The 13,725-nt window shown below is 55.3% G+C and overlaps 1 protein-coding gene across 1 annotated transcript in view; it reads left to right on the forward strand.

Moving 5' to 3' along the window:
• Mgat5b (alpha-1,6-mannosylglycoprotein 6-beta-N-acetylglucosaminyltransferase B) overlaps positions 1-13,725 on the forward strand; it is a 66,834-nt gene that overhangs the window by 39,104 nt on the left and 14,005 nt on the right. The window contains exons 9-11 of the mRNA XM_042283171.2: positions 6,655-6,786; positions 8,061-8,194; positions 12,930-13,060. Of these exons, the coding sequence (XP_042139105.2) occupies positions 6,655-6,786; positions 8,061-8,194; positions 12,930-13,060 (397 nt within the window). The remainder of the gene's footprint in view (positions 1-6,654; positions 6,787-8,060; positions 8,195-12,929; positions 13,061-13,725) is intronic.

The following is a 13,725-nucleotide window of genomic DNA, read 5'->3' on the forward strand; positions in this document are numbered from 1 at the left end:
CCCCTGCAGGAAGTCTCGTTCTGGGGTTGGAAGCAGAGCCCTGGCATCTTTGTGTTTCCCAAGACCTCCAAACAGACTGGTCCTCAGGAAGGCTTTGTGGAACATCACGGGCTCATGAGAGCCCGTGGGACGTGATGCTTACCTGAGAGAGCAAAGAGAAAACATCCCAATGCTCGAGCCCACCTGAGAAAGGGCCCCTAGGGGCCAGCCTGGGCATCAAGAGCTGAAATGGGTCACCCCTGGGGGCTCACCCCTGGGGATAATGACCACTGAGGGCTGCTGAGACAGTCTGTTCTGGTTCTTGGCAACGTGGTGTGGGTGAGAGTGTGAGCGTGCTCGACATTAGCACAGCTGGATTATATAAACCTGCCACTCCTCACTTCTTCCCAGAGCAGCAGCTCCCTAGCTGGAGGGGTGAGCGTCTGGTTTCCTGAACTCTCCTGGGAGAGCCACGGTCCTATTATTAGCCTTGAGCTTGCTTACCAGCAAGGAACACGGGGAAGGAGGTGTTAGCCTCAGACAACCCGCTCGCCGAGTCTGCCCAGCCCTGAGAGACCTTGCTTCCTCGGTTCCCCATTTGCATCCCTTGGCCATGGCCACAGGGTGAAGGGGCAGCTGGGTCGCTCTGAACCTGTCTCTGTGCTCGGTCTCCTCTGAGCCACTCTTTCTGTGGGAACCTGGTCATTCTCCTTGGCTGTGGTCCAGGACTCTGAGAACACTTGTGTGTGCTGGGGGCGGTATCCGGGGACCCCCGCCTTTCCAGGAGGTGGGAACTAGGGGTGCGTGCATTGGGGTGGCATCAGAAGTCCTATATTAGACAAAGGGTGGTCAGCCCTGCTGGCAGGAAATTATAATTCTCCATTGGCAATCCCCCCGCTTCCTAGAAGCCAGACAGAGTCCCGTTGGGTCTCTGGGTTGCCTCTCTGTGTCTCCTGATGCCCTGGGATGGAGAAGGGCAAAGCCAATGACGCTAAAATGAGCTGCCCCCCAGGAGAGACAGAACGTTCAAGGCTGCCTGGTCACATGTTCCCAGCAGTGCAGCAGCACATCTGGGTATTCAAGGCTGCCTGGTCACATGTTCCCAGCAGCAGCACATCTGGGAAGCTGAGGGACCCTGGGTGCCCTTCGGCGCTGGAGCCAAAGGTATTTGAGCACTTTGTAGGAAGTTGTTTTAATTAGGTCACACACACACACACACACACACACACATACACACAGAGAGAGAGAGAGAGACAGAGAGACAGAGAGACAGAGAGAATAGTTTATCCCCAAATCTGAGCAGTGCCTCCAGAGATTATTTCTAGCCAGGGACCAAAGGCACAGAGAGAAATAAAGTGGAGGGTTTTTAGCTTAGGAGAGACAGTGGAGATTCGTCTGAGCAACACAGTATAGGAGCAGAGGCCGGCAGCAAGGGGGTGCAGGGTCCTGTGCAAGGTCACCCAGCAGTCTTGTGTGGGGAGCTCATGTCCACAGAAGTTTTTCACTGGACCGGAGTCCAGCATATTGCTTCCTACTCTGCCCTATCCTGCTCTCATCTTTTGGCAGAAAGTGAGGGAGGGTTAGGGTTAGGGTTTTACCCTGTGCTATCTGCAACCAGCGGGACTCCCAGGCAGGATGAGACCCCAGTGCCTCTGGGAGGCAGACTGCTGGGAACCGAGCATATGGAGGAGGTGGCTGTTTTAATTATTGTAAAATGCACATCACATAAAATGTGTTGTCTTAACCACTTTACAGGGTACAGTCTGATGACTTCAGATCTCCTTGCAAAATTAAGACTGTCCTCACTATACTGTCCGTCTGTTCCTCCTTCCTCCAGAAGCCAGCATTGTGTGCACATGCACATGTGTGTGCGTGTGTGTATGATTACCTGCATGCATGTGTGTATGCATGCTAGCCCATGTGTGTATGTGCAGAGGCCAGAGGACCATGTTCAGTGTCTGCCTCTATCACGCCACTTTTTTCTTTAAAGAGATTTATTTTTAGGTGTGTGTGTGTGTGTGTGTGTGTGTGTGTGTGTGTGTGTGTGTGTGAACTCAGGTGCTTGCTGAGGCCAGAGGCATGGGATCCCCATGGAGCTGGAGTTACAGGCTATTGGTAGCCTTCCAGTGTGGATGCTGGGAACCAAACTCAGTTTCTCTGCAAAAGCCATGCATGGCTCTTCACTGCGGAGCCTTCTCTCTAGCCCCCTCCACCTCACTTCTTCAGACAAGGTCTCTTGATTTACCTGGAGCTCCTAGAATCCTCCTGCCTCTACCCCCAAGGGGTTTCAGGCTTGTGTTGCCATGTTCAATTTTCTCAAAAAAAGATTTATTTTTATTTTATGTTTTATGAGTGTTTTGCATGTATGTCTGCACGCCACTTGCATGCCTGGGGCCCATAGAAACCAGAGGCTTTACATCTCCTAGAACTGGAGTCAAGGTGGTTGTGAGCCACCTTGTGGGTGCTGGGAACTGAACACTAGTCCTCTGAAAGAGCGAGAGCTCTTAACCACTGAGCCATCTCTCCATTTCCCCTGAGAAGCTTTTATGTAGGTTCTGAGGTTACAAGCTCAGGTCCTCACGGTTGCTCGGCAGTTGCTTTACCCACTGAGCCGTCTCTCAAGCCTGTCCCTTGTTTTTTGAGAAAGTGACTCTCACTGGGACCTGGAGCTAACTGGTTAGGCTAGGCTGTCTGGCTAGAGAGCCTCAGGCCTCGCTACTCTCTCCTCACCAACACTGTATATATACATGCACACTGCCACATTCGGCTTTTTCCGTGGGTGCAGGGGAACAGACTCAGTTCCTCATGCTGCTTAGACTACTGACAGCCGTCTCTGTAGTCCAGGCCGCTGCCTTTCTGGGTGGATTGCTTTGTATTGAGCACAGGTGGAGGGACCCAGGTGACCTGGGAGAGTGTTCCATGTCCTTGGGCAACCAGCCTATCCACCCCATACCTGTGTGTGTGTGTGTGTATAGGTGTGTGTGGGGTGTGTGTGTGTGTGTGTGTGTGTGTGTAAGCCAGAGGACAACTTGCTCAAGTCAGTATTCTACGACCACGTGGGTTCTGAGGATCAAATTCAGGCCATCAGTTTTGGCAACAAGTGCTGAGCCATCTCACCGGCCCCTCTGAATGTGTAGATTCCTCCCAGGGGTCCAGGGGACGTCTCTCTGGCCACCAGGTTTAGCAGTTCCAAAAACTTCCAGTGGGGTGACCTTTCCTCCGGAAGCTCCAAGATCTTGTTCTGTGACTCTGGGTCGGTGGAATAAGAGCTGGTACTAGTGACAGAGTCCTCTGGTTGGGACAGTGTGCAGCCTCCCCAGCCACCTCTGGCTGGAGACTGTCAGGCTGGCGTTTTCTCAATTCAGGTGGCAGCTCCAGCCAACCACTTAGTGTAAAATCGTCCATAAAAGTGCACTTGAATTACAGGCCATAAACCTACAACCCCCTGAGTGGCTGACCTTTCTGCTCCCTGGAGCTCAGGTGCCCTTGGGAGCAATGAAGCTCTGCCTGCCTCCCCTGGGGAATCAGCAGAAGGTGAAAACGTTCCTTCCCTGGACAGGAGGCTGCAGCTTCTCACTCCCTCCTCCCAGAAAAGGCACAAGGAGACGGTGTGCTCCTTCTCCCTGTCTGTCTATAGTGCTTCTCCAGCTGCACACCCGGCCCAGGGCCCAGGGCCGAGGGGCTTCCGGTTGCCTGCAGAAGCTTGGGCAGGTCTTACTGAATGCTATTTAGAATTACAGTAGTCACCATGCATTAGTTTAAGTAGAAAAAGCGTGAGGACCTGAGTTCAGATCCCAGCACCCATGTAAAAAGCAATATTTGCCTTACTCCCAGAGACGTTTCCATGGTGTCTGTAAATCTTGTCAAGGTGTCATATGACTTTAAACCCAGCACTGAGGAAGCAGAGGCAGGTGGATCTCTGAGAATTCAAGACTAATCTGGTCTACACAGAGTTCCAGGTCAGCCAGGCCTTCATAGGGAGACCCTGTCTCAACAAAACCAAACCAGGAAATCCAGGAATAGGGAGACACACAGTGCCCTGCAGCAACCAGAAACATGTGAGGAGACCTGCCATTTCATAGGTGTAGGTACCTGTGCCGAGACCCACCTATGATTCCTGTTTTTAGAACTGTCTTCCTTTTACCAGACCCAGATCCCCATCAGGAGGGGAGTGGCCACCCGCTTCCTCACATCTGCAAGGAGAAGACCAGAGCGAGGGTGCCTGGGTCCTTTTGTCTATGGCTCTCAGCTGGGTGAGGCCAAAAGAAGGGCCCGTGCTGCCTTCCGCTCGCCGGGTTCTCTGGAGGTCTGCAGCAGTGAGGCTCCTTTGTGGGGTGTTGGCTTTACCACAGCAGTTTGGGGGAGAAGAGAAGGATACCGCAGAGATGCCCTGCGTAGTAGAGATGATGGTTCGGCCCTGAAAAACACCACCAACTATTTCATGAAGTCTCGGCTGGGAACTGCTTTAGGGCGGTACAGCTCATGGGCTCTCTGCCCATTCTCCATCACAGGTTGGCTCAGGAGATCCTTGCCTTAGAAGCCTGTGTCCTGTGACACCTGGGGGTCCTGGGAAAGCAGCCCCGGGGGAGCGGAGGGACAAGGCAGAGGCTGTGTGGCCGGATTAGAGGGTTATGTATAGGATGAGGTCACTGGGGTCTTGCTTTCCTGGCTCCGCAGCACAGTTTCTGGCTTGAGGGAACTCATGGTTGGGGGACAGCTCCGCAAGGCAGGTTGCTGGCTCCACCCTTCACGTTGTCATACCCTGTAGGGACAGGCCCGCCGCTGATGCCACCATAGCCATCAGTAACCCCAACCCTGGCATCTTTTCTCTGCAGTCTTGTGGGTAGAAGCCATCTCCATCACTAAAAAGGGGCCACTGTGGATGGTTTGTCCAGAGGACCGTGTGCACCAGCCCCTCCCCCAGCCTGGGCTGGGAATGTGCTGAGCATGCCCCTCCCCCAGCCTGGGCTGGGAATGTGCTGAGCGTGCACAGACGGTACAGTGCATTCTGGGCTGGTACTTTTCCACCTGGCTTGAATTATTTCAGAGAGCCCAAGACACAACCAGGCAATGGATCAGTCCTGATCCCGTGTCTTTAACGAATCCGTCCTTGTCAGAACCCGTCTCCTCCCTGGCCCAAGGCTGCTTATGGTGTGGGCTCCCAGGAGGCCTTGGAGCCTCCTCCAGCACTCTGGCATCTGAGGTACAACCAAAGGAGGTATTGTCCTGTTCCTGCAGGCAGCCAGTGGCCTGGCAGAGGCAAAGTGTGGGGCATCTAGATCACTAAAAGGCCACTTTGCACCCCTAGGCGCTGAGACGGGAAGATGCTCTTAGCATCCTTGGCCTATTTGGACATGGTCCTCCTTGCTCTCAATACCCAATCAGCTCCCAGCAGCTGGACCTGATGCCTGCTCTGTCTGCTCATATCCCCATCCCTCCCAGGCCACTCACTCTGCCTGGAGCTCTCACAGTTTGAGGACCCCAAGTCTCATGGGGCACAAGGCCTGGCACCCTGTACAGAATGTGTGTTAATCGGGAGGGCCGGAGGGGGCGATAGATGCACATGCCAAACAGCCACAGCCCGGAGCTTGGCGTTATTTCAGCCCAGGGCTTTCTACTCTGGCGCAGTGTAAAGGTGGAAGGGGCCATGGGTAACAGTGGCTCACTTTCCATCTCACACTGGGGCTCAGTGCAGACTCACTGAATGCTAGAGTTTGAGGCCCAGGGGAGAAACCAGGGGGCTTCCCAGTCAGTTCTGCAGGGGCCCGAATGGGAGGTGATAGTTTTACAGACGAAGAGCTGGGTGCTTAACAATGCTGAAATCGGCAGCTGTGGTGGCTGTGCCAAGGCTTGGAGCCTTCTCCAGGGAGACCACTGAGCAGATGGTTGTTCCAGAAGAAGCCACAGGTCATGGCCATGCCCTTCAGGCTTCACTGAGATGAGATGACTGATACCCAGGCTCCTGCCAGACCACAGAGGATCGCTACTCCTTTCTGACCCAGCTACCTTCGGGGTCACTAGAAGCAGCCCTCTTCCAGGCCAAAACCTTTGTGTTTGTGAAGTGCCATGCCCAGGCAGGCCCCGGCCCCAGGGCACTCAGTGCCATGGCTGGCTGGAGCAGGGAGGGGGTCCCAGAGGCCTGCAGGAGCTGGGTGAGCCATGACCTCTGGAATCCTTGGCACTGAGTGAACAATGAAGGGACTCTGAGGACTTGGTCCCACACTCGTGGCACTCTGTGAAACAGACTTGTTCTGTGAACAGACTTGTTGGAGTTACAGAAACCCCCTTCCTCCTGGCAGGTGAACTGGGCCAGATGCACTGCTTGGCAAAGTAGCCGGGGTGGATCTCTCTTTACTCTCTGTCTCTCTGTGTGTGTGTGTGTGTGTGTGTGTGTGTGTGTGTGTGTGTGTGTGTGTGTGTGTGTGTTTGTGTTTGTGTGTGTGTGTGTGTGTGTGTCCGTGTCCCGCCCCTAGGTAGATGCCCATGTGCAGTGAGAAGTCCACACAACTGTGCAGGCCATCCCATGTGATCCATCTCTGAGAGTGTGCTCTCGCCTCCCTGCCCTTGGTCACTTTCCCTTCGCTTTCCATCCTGGGCTGTGGGAACAGGGTGGGCGCAGGGCTGCTTGAGAAGGTGGGTTCTCGGGGCTCAGACTCTAATGGGCTCTTCTCTCAGTAACTTAGGGGTGCCGCCAGGCCGGGGGAACTGCCCGCTCACCGTGCCCCTGCCATTTGACCTCATCTACACGGACTACCACGGCCTGCAGCAGATGAAGCAGCACATGGGACTGTCCTTCAAGAAGTACCGGTGAGAGGCCCGGGGACCCCTGGGACCATAGCTCTTCACCACGCCTTCCCTCTGCCAGCTCGCCCGGGGGGGGGGGGCGAGCACTGCATGAACCCCCTTCTTCCTGTCTCAGCCTTCGCCTTCCCACCCCAACCAGATCACTGACAGCCCTTCCATCCCTCTGTGGCATGAGGGCTGAAGCCTGAGAGGATGGGAAGTCACCTGGATGGAGGGCCCGAGGCATCCCAGGGGATGAGGAGGGTGGGAGAGAGCCCCTGGGGGTCGGCCATGGAGCCTGGAGTGGGAGAGCCGGTCAATGCCCTGTCCCCAGTGACCCCAGGATCTAAGGCAAGTGTGCCACCCCCAGCAGCAGTGGGTTCATTTAGCACCGAGAGCCGCACTGTTTATTCCTGTACTCGGATGCCATCAATACCCAGTGTAACCGGTTTTATTAGAGGAAGGTGACGGCCGCGTTATTGCTTTTATTATTAATGTGAGCTGTCTGTGCATTGCCATCTTGCCTATCGTGCCCCCCCCCCCCCCCCCCCCCGCTCCCCGGGAATTAGGAATCCTGCCGACCTCAGCAGTCTGCAAGATTCTGGGTCACCCGGAAGAACGCTGGGCCCCGGCAGCTTTGTGTGGGGGTGTCTAAGTGTCAGCACCTTTCTTCAGGACCCACTCGGGGTAGCATGGGTGGGTGGGGTTTCTGGAGCCATGGCCTCAGAGGTGACCTGGCCCTAGGTTAGCTGATCCCATAGGAGCTCTGGGCTTTGGACTAGAAGCTTTGGGGATGGGGAAAACCGTGGAGGAGGGATGCCAGGGTCAGAACCTCTTCGGAGACCTAGGAGGGGTCACTGTTGCAGAAGAGGCTTGGGGCAGTCTCCCAAGTCCAGGTCCCAAGAACCTCACCCATGGACACTGTTCTTCCCAATAAAGCATAGTTTACAAATGACTCTGGGCGATGAAGGGATGCCCCACCCCCTTCAGACACCACCTCACTTCCTAGCTTTCCCCCAGTGGAGGTGATGGTTTGACTTCTGGGTACCAGCCAGGGGCCAGGCATTAAGCGTGACCGAGCTACCCTGAGGCAACCGGACTGCTGTTCCTGTCGGGGAAGCCGGCACTGAAAGGTGAAGCGCCTGTTCTGGTCACGCGGCAGCAAGGCAGCGCCAGAGTGAAGCCCTGCCAAGTGCTGCGCTTCCCTGACCTAGCCACACATCGTCACAGGGACACCCTAGGCCAGGGACACACAGAAAGACATGATCTCAGGCCTGATTTCCCCCGGGGGAGCACAGGTGCAGAATCCGAGTCATCGACACCTTTGGGACGGAGCCAGCATACAACCACGAGGAGTATGCGACGCTGCATGGCTACCGGACCAACTGGGGTTACTGGAACCTTAACCCCAAGCAGTTCATGACCATGTTCCGTGAGTGACACAGGGAGAGAAGGGGTCTCCTGTGTGCGCAGGGGCGGGTCTCCCCGTGTGTGCAGGGGCGGGTCTCCCCGTGTGCGCAGGGGCGGGTCTTCCCGTGTGCGCAGGGGCGGGTCTCCCCGTGTGCGCAGGGGCGGGTCTCCCCGTGTGCGCAGGGGCGGGTCTCCCCGTGTGCGCAGGGGCGGGTCTCCCCGTGTGCGCAGGGGCGGGTCTCCCCGTGTGTGCAGGGGCGGGTCTCCCCGTGTGTGCAGGGGTGAGTACCCCCACATGTGTGCAGGGACAGGTGCCTGCCATCTCCTTAGATAGAAGTGGGAATCACAGAGATGGCCCAAGGTGTGCCCAGGGCTGGTGACTGACCCAAGGCTGGGAGTTCTGAGAAGCACATAGCTCAGAGCAGGGGCCCCAATGGTCTTCCATAAGCTTCCTGAACCAACCAGAGAAACTGGAAGGGGGTGGAGTGAAGGAAAACGGGGGGCCTTTCTGCGCAAAGGGATGGTAATGAAGCAGGTGGATGAGCTTGAAGGTTGTGAAAACCAGGGAGCCCCTTAAGGCTCCCGGACCGGGGTGAGCCTGGAGGAAGGGAGTGGAGGAAACCAAGGAAGGTGAGCGAGCCTTAGGGGCGGAGGGCCAGCCATTTGGTTTGTTTGGTTGGCTGGGTTTTGGTTTTTCAAGACAGGGCTTCTCTGTATAGCCCTGGCTGTCCTGGCACTTGCTCTTTAGGCAAAGCTGGTCTCGAACTCACAGAGATCTGCCTGCCTCTGCCTCCCAAGTGCTGGGATTAAAGGCATGCGCCACCACCGCCCAGCTGAGTGTCAGCCATTTGTATCTTTTTTTTTCCCCCCTCTGGTGCTGGGGATCCCAAGTGGGACCTTGTGCATGTTATGCCAGCTGCATCTCCAGTCTCTGCACCTTTTAAAACTTTGAGATAGGGTCTCAGTTTGTCCCCCAGTCTGGCTGTGAACTCCTGCCTCAGCCTCCCAAGTGCTGGCATTTCAGTCCTCTGTGGTTCTTGCTTAAAGATTTATCTGATGTCACTTAAAATATCTCCTATTACAATTTTATTTGTGTACATGGGGGCCATGGCAAGTGTGTGGAGGTCAGAGGACAACCTACAGGAGTCTGTTCTTTCCTTCTGTCCCTGGGATCGAACTCAGGTTGTCAGGCTTGGCAATAGGCACCTCCTCCACCTTGAGCCATGTTTCTGGCCCTCGGCTGTCACTCTTAATTGTGGTCCTCTGCTGCTGTGAGCAGAGAAGCATTTTAAACGTCTAATCTGTGACACTTCAGAGGCTCTGGGCCAGAACGCCAGATAAGCCGCCTCGTTAGGAATGGTCTAAATTAAGAGCAGGGTGGGTTCTGCGCAGTTCCCAGGGACTTCTGGAGGATACGATCTTTATTCAAGGCGTTAAACTCTGGGTGTTTCTGTCAGCCGCTTAGGTTCAGGCTGCACCGGGCAGAGATGGTTTGCATGGTCAGTGAGGAATGGCTGTGTCAGCTTCCAGAAGGGTGGCACAATTCCTGCCGCCCATGGAGTCTGGACGAGGAAACAGATCCAGAGAGGTATTGCCACCTGCCTGAGGACACACCACTCTGTGGAGACCACGCTTTGCTGGGGCGCCCATTTGGAAGTTCCGAGGAGCCCAGAAGCGAGTGTGGTTCCAGTATAAAGTGGAATGAAATCTGGAGGGAAGAGATATGAAGGGGAGGCCAGGGACCCCTGGGTGGGAAGAACTGTGGGATTTGAATCTCAGGTAATGATCCCCGAAGAAGGGAAGTTTTAAAGGTGATACGGGAAGCCTGAGGGATCGGGCAAGGGCCACTGTGTTCGCTCGAGAAGTTTTGCAGGCACAGTGTGCTGCTGACTGCAGGTGGACCAAGGGGCGAAGGTCAGTGTGAGGACAGAAGATGGTTAAGAGGTTTCTGCAAGAACCCAACAAGGGGCCAGCAAGATGACTCACCAAGTAAAGGAACTTGCCACCAAGCCTGATGACCTGAGTTCAATCCCTGGGCCCCACATTGTAGGAGAGAACCGACTCCTACAAACTGTCCTCTGACTCCATACATGCATCATAGCACACAAGTGCACACACGTATACACGTATACAGTTGATTAATTAACACTATAAAATATTTTAAAAAGAATCTGCATGAGAAAACGAAGACCTGTTCCAGAGTAGAGCTCTTTGAATATGGAGTGATAGACTTGGCAAACTCCTACTCATCCTCCTGAACCCCAAGGCAAATGTTTCTTCTTTTTCCCATTGCTTATGCGGATCCGCTTGTCTTCTATTTCAAACATAGTATGCTTCCTCACCTTATAATTATCATGTTCTTAGTATTTTGAGACAGGGTCTTGTGTAGCCCAGGCTGGCTCTCTTCCCCTCTCCTGGCCTCAGAGCTCTTTAATTGTCCCTGTTATTTTAATCGGTCACCATGTTTCCTTGTCCACTCACACTGACTGGTTCAGCTAATTATATTCTAAATCTGTCCCTTCTGTAGAGTTGGTATAGTGCAGGGCAGTCCTGATATGTCCTCAGCTGCTGAGCTGAGAGAGGCCCCCAGCTGGATGGAGGCAGAGGGAAGGGGGGCAGCCGGGCATCCATCCAGGAGGGTCCGGCTGCCTGTCTGGGGAGGAGTGCTTCCAGAGTTGGGAAGAGCCTAGGGAACAGCAGGACTGTCGTCTGCCCTGGTTACCCACACAGAGAGCGCTGGGCCTCGGGGCAGGTCTCTGCCCCCCTCCTGAAGCCAAGAAGAGGCCTGGGGTCTGTTTCATAACCAGCCAAGGGCCATGAGCATTCGCAGGCATTGTGATGGGAATCACCAGGGGCTGGGCATGCGGCTCAGTTGGCAGAGTGCTTGCCTAACATGGACAAGACCCTGGGCTGCCTCTCCAGCGTCATATAAACAGGGCATGGTGGTGTGCACCTATAATCCCAGCAGTTAGGAGGTGGAGGCAGGAGGGTCACAAGTTCAGAGTCACCCTAGTTACACAGGGGAGGTGTTGAAGACAGCCTAAGATGTATCAGATGTGGATCGGAATGTCCTGTGGGAATCCCCACAGTCCCTTCAAAGAGTGGGTGGGGATGCCACACTGTGTTTGATTAGCACACCTCTCCCTGCCAGCGGAGGCTAGGGTATGGCTCATAAGCATCTGGAGTGGGAAATGGGGTGACTGGAGTTTGGGGTGTCCCGGGAGACTGAGCATGCCTCACTTGCAGCCAGCACTCACCAGGGTTCCACCCATGCAGGGAGGCAGTGAGCTCTGGAGACACTTGGTTCTAGGTCGTAGCCCCTCCCAGGATGGCTACCCGAGCTGGCCGGACCCATGAGGGGACAAGGGAGAAGCCTGGTGACTGATCCTCAGATGGGCAGGTTTACCCACATCTGATCTTAGGACCTCGGCTGCGTTCAGTGCCGCAGACTATGGCAGGAGGAGGAATTTCTTCATTAACTTAAGTTAATTTTAAAAAAGCATCACTTAAATAAGGAGAGAACCCTTTTGATTATATAATCTGTTGGGCAAATTGTATGTATTGGGTAATCTTTTAACAATAATGCAATAATGATGCTTTCCTGAAAATCTAAGCAAATAATAAATAAATTACTAAAGAGAGATAAAACTCACTTTGCCCCTGCTTGGGGCTAGGGTTCTGGAATTAGGAGATCTTTATCTTAATTCTCTGTTGTGTTCTCAACAGAGAACCAGCCAGGGGACCCCAAGGGAGGCTGGTGGACCCCAGAGAGGCTCATGGGAGCAGGTGATGGGTGGTGGGGACCCCGTGGGATTTTATCTCTCAGAAAAGGGAGGAGCTTAGTCCTGGCAGAACAAAGGTTGGAAGGTGTGACAGTGAGGGTGCTTGGCTGGGGACACACACGGTGAGCTGGGGACACACACGGTGAGCTGGGGACACACACGGTGAGCTGGGGACACACACGGTGAGCTGGGGACACACACGGTGAGCTGGGGACACACATAGGTGAGCTGGGGACACACACGGTGAGCTGGGGACACACACGGTGAGCTGGGGACACACACAGGCGAGCGGGCACTGCTGTAGCCTGACCGTATTACAGCAAGAATAACTGAGTGGTGTGCACTAGAACTTCCGGTCAGGGAGTGTAGTGTCCAAGACTAGGCCCCCAGGGTACAGGATGCTCCCAGTAGGAGTGGGTGGGGCCTGGAGATTGTGAGAGGGAGCACAGGCCACACCCATGCTAGCACAAGCCACGCCCACTGCGCTAAGTGCCTGCCACAGCCACACAGGTCACGTCCATGCCAGTGCATGTGGGGTCTTGGGCAGGTCTAGGAACCCGATGGGACTCAAGTCAGAAAGGATTGTTCCAGAGAAAAGAACTTTGGAAACAGGGCGACAGCTGTCATTGTGCTGGGGGAGAGGGAGGCGAGGTGAAAGAGAAACCCCTGCGGTGACATGTGTGGGGTGAGAGAAAGGAGCCAACGGGGAGACAGTGCTCTAGAGGAGGGGTTGGACAGAGAGGAGAGTCCCGGCGGCGTTATCCAGAGTCAAGTCAGTCATCTGAAAACAAGCTGGGAACCGGGTGGCTCTGGAGACGCTCTGCTCCGAGCTTGTGACAGTCTCCAGTCCAGGCTATACCACGCGTGGGCATGCTCGGTGGGAACTCCTCGGGGAGGCAGGTCCAAGGAGCCCGGGGCTGCTGCTTGGGTGTTTGTTCGATAACCCGTCTTCCCGTCTCTGCGGCCGGGCTGTAGCTCACACCCCAGACAACTCCTTCATGGGCTTCGTGTCTGAGGAGCTTAACGAGACTGAGAAGCAGCTCATCAAGGACAACAAGGCCAGCAACATGGCGGTGGTGTACGGCAAGGAGGCGAGTATTTGGAAGGTGAGCCCCGGCAGGCGCACTGCCCTGCCAACCGTACCGGCTCCAGCGCAGGCGGTGCTCACTGCAAAGCCACTTGCCGGAGTGTAGGCCACACCCATCCTGGCACAAGCCACGCCCACTGCACTAGTGGCTCCGCCCACTGCCCTTGTGGCTCCGGCCACAGAATTACAGGACTTGCCCAGCCCTGTAGCGGCAAAGCCCATGCCTTTACAGTCCATACCTGAAGCGGCAGGCGCGGGTGCAGGGGATCCAGAATGCGTTGTACCCCAGAGGATAGACCCTGTGTCTTGCTAATGGTTCAAGGTAGTCAGTCTCCAACAAGATGGTGACAGCACCCCTCACGCCCTGGACTGTTCCCAGGGACCTAGATGGTTGCTTTGTGAAGAAACCCTCCACCGCCACCTCTAGGAACTGATGGATGACGTAGCCCCACAGGCAGGCTCAGGCTAGAGTGGAACTTGGTGGGATGAGAGGTGGGGGTGGGGCTTGGAAATTAGAACCCTGCCTTCCAGCGTGGGCCCCCCATCCCGGGAAACTTGTGAGGGGCGATGCCTGCTTCCGTTCACTAATCGGCTCTCTCTGTTTCTTTGCTCCGTGGCGACGAGGCAGCTCCAGGTACGGAACGGGAGCCTCCACACGCACGCCTTTGCCTTACTCCAGCCGCG

The sequence above is a fragment of the Peromyscus maniculatus genome, chromosome 8 (assembly GCF_049852395.1).
Source record: "Peromyscus maniculatus bairdii isolate BWxNUB_F1_BW_parent chromosome 8, HU_Pman_BW_mat_3.1, whole genome shotgun sequence".
NCBI classification, from domain to species: Eukaryota; Metazoa; Chordata; class Mammalia; order Rodentia; family Cricetidae; genus Peromyscus; species Peromyscus maniculatus.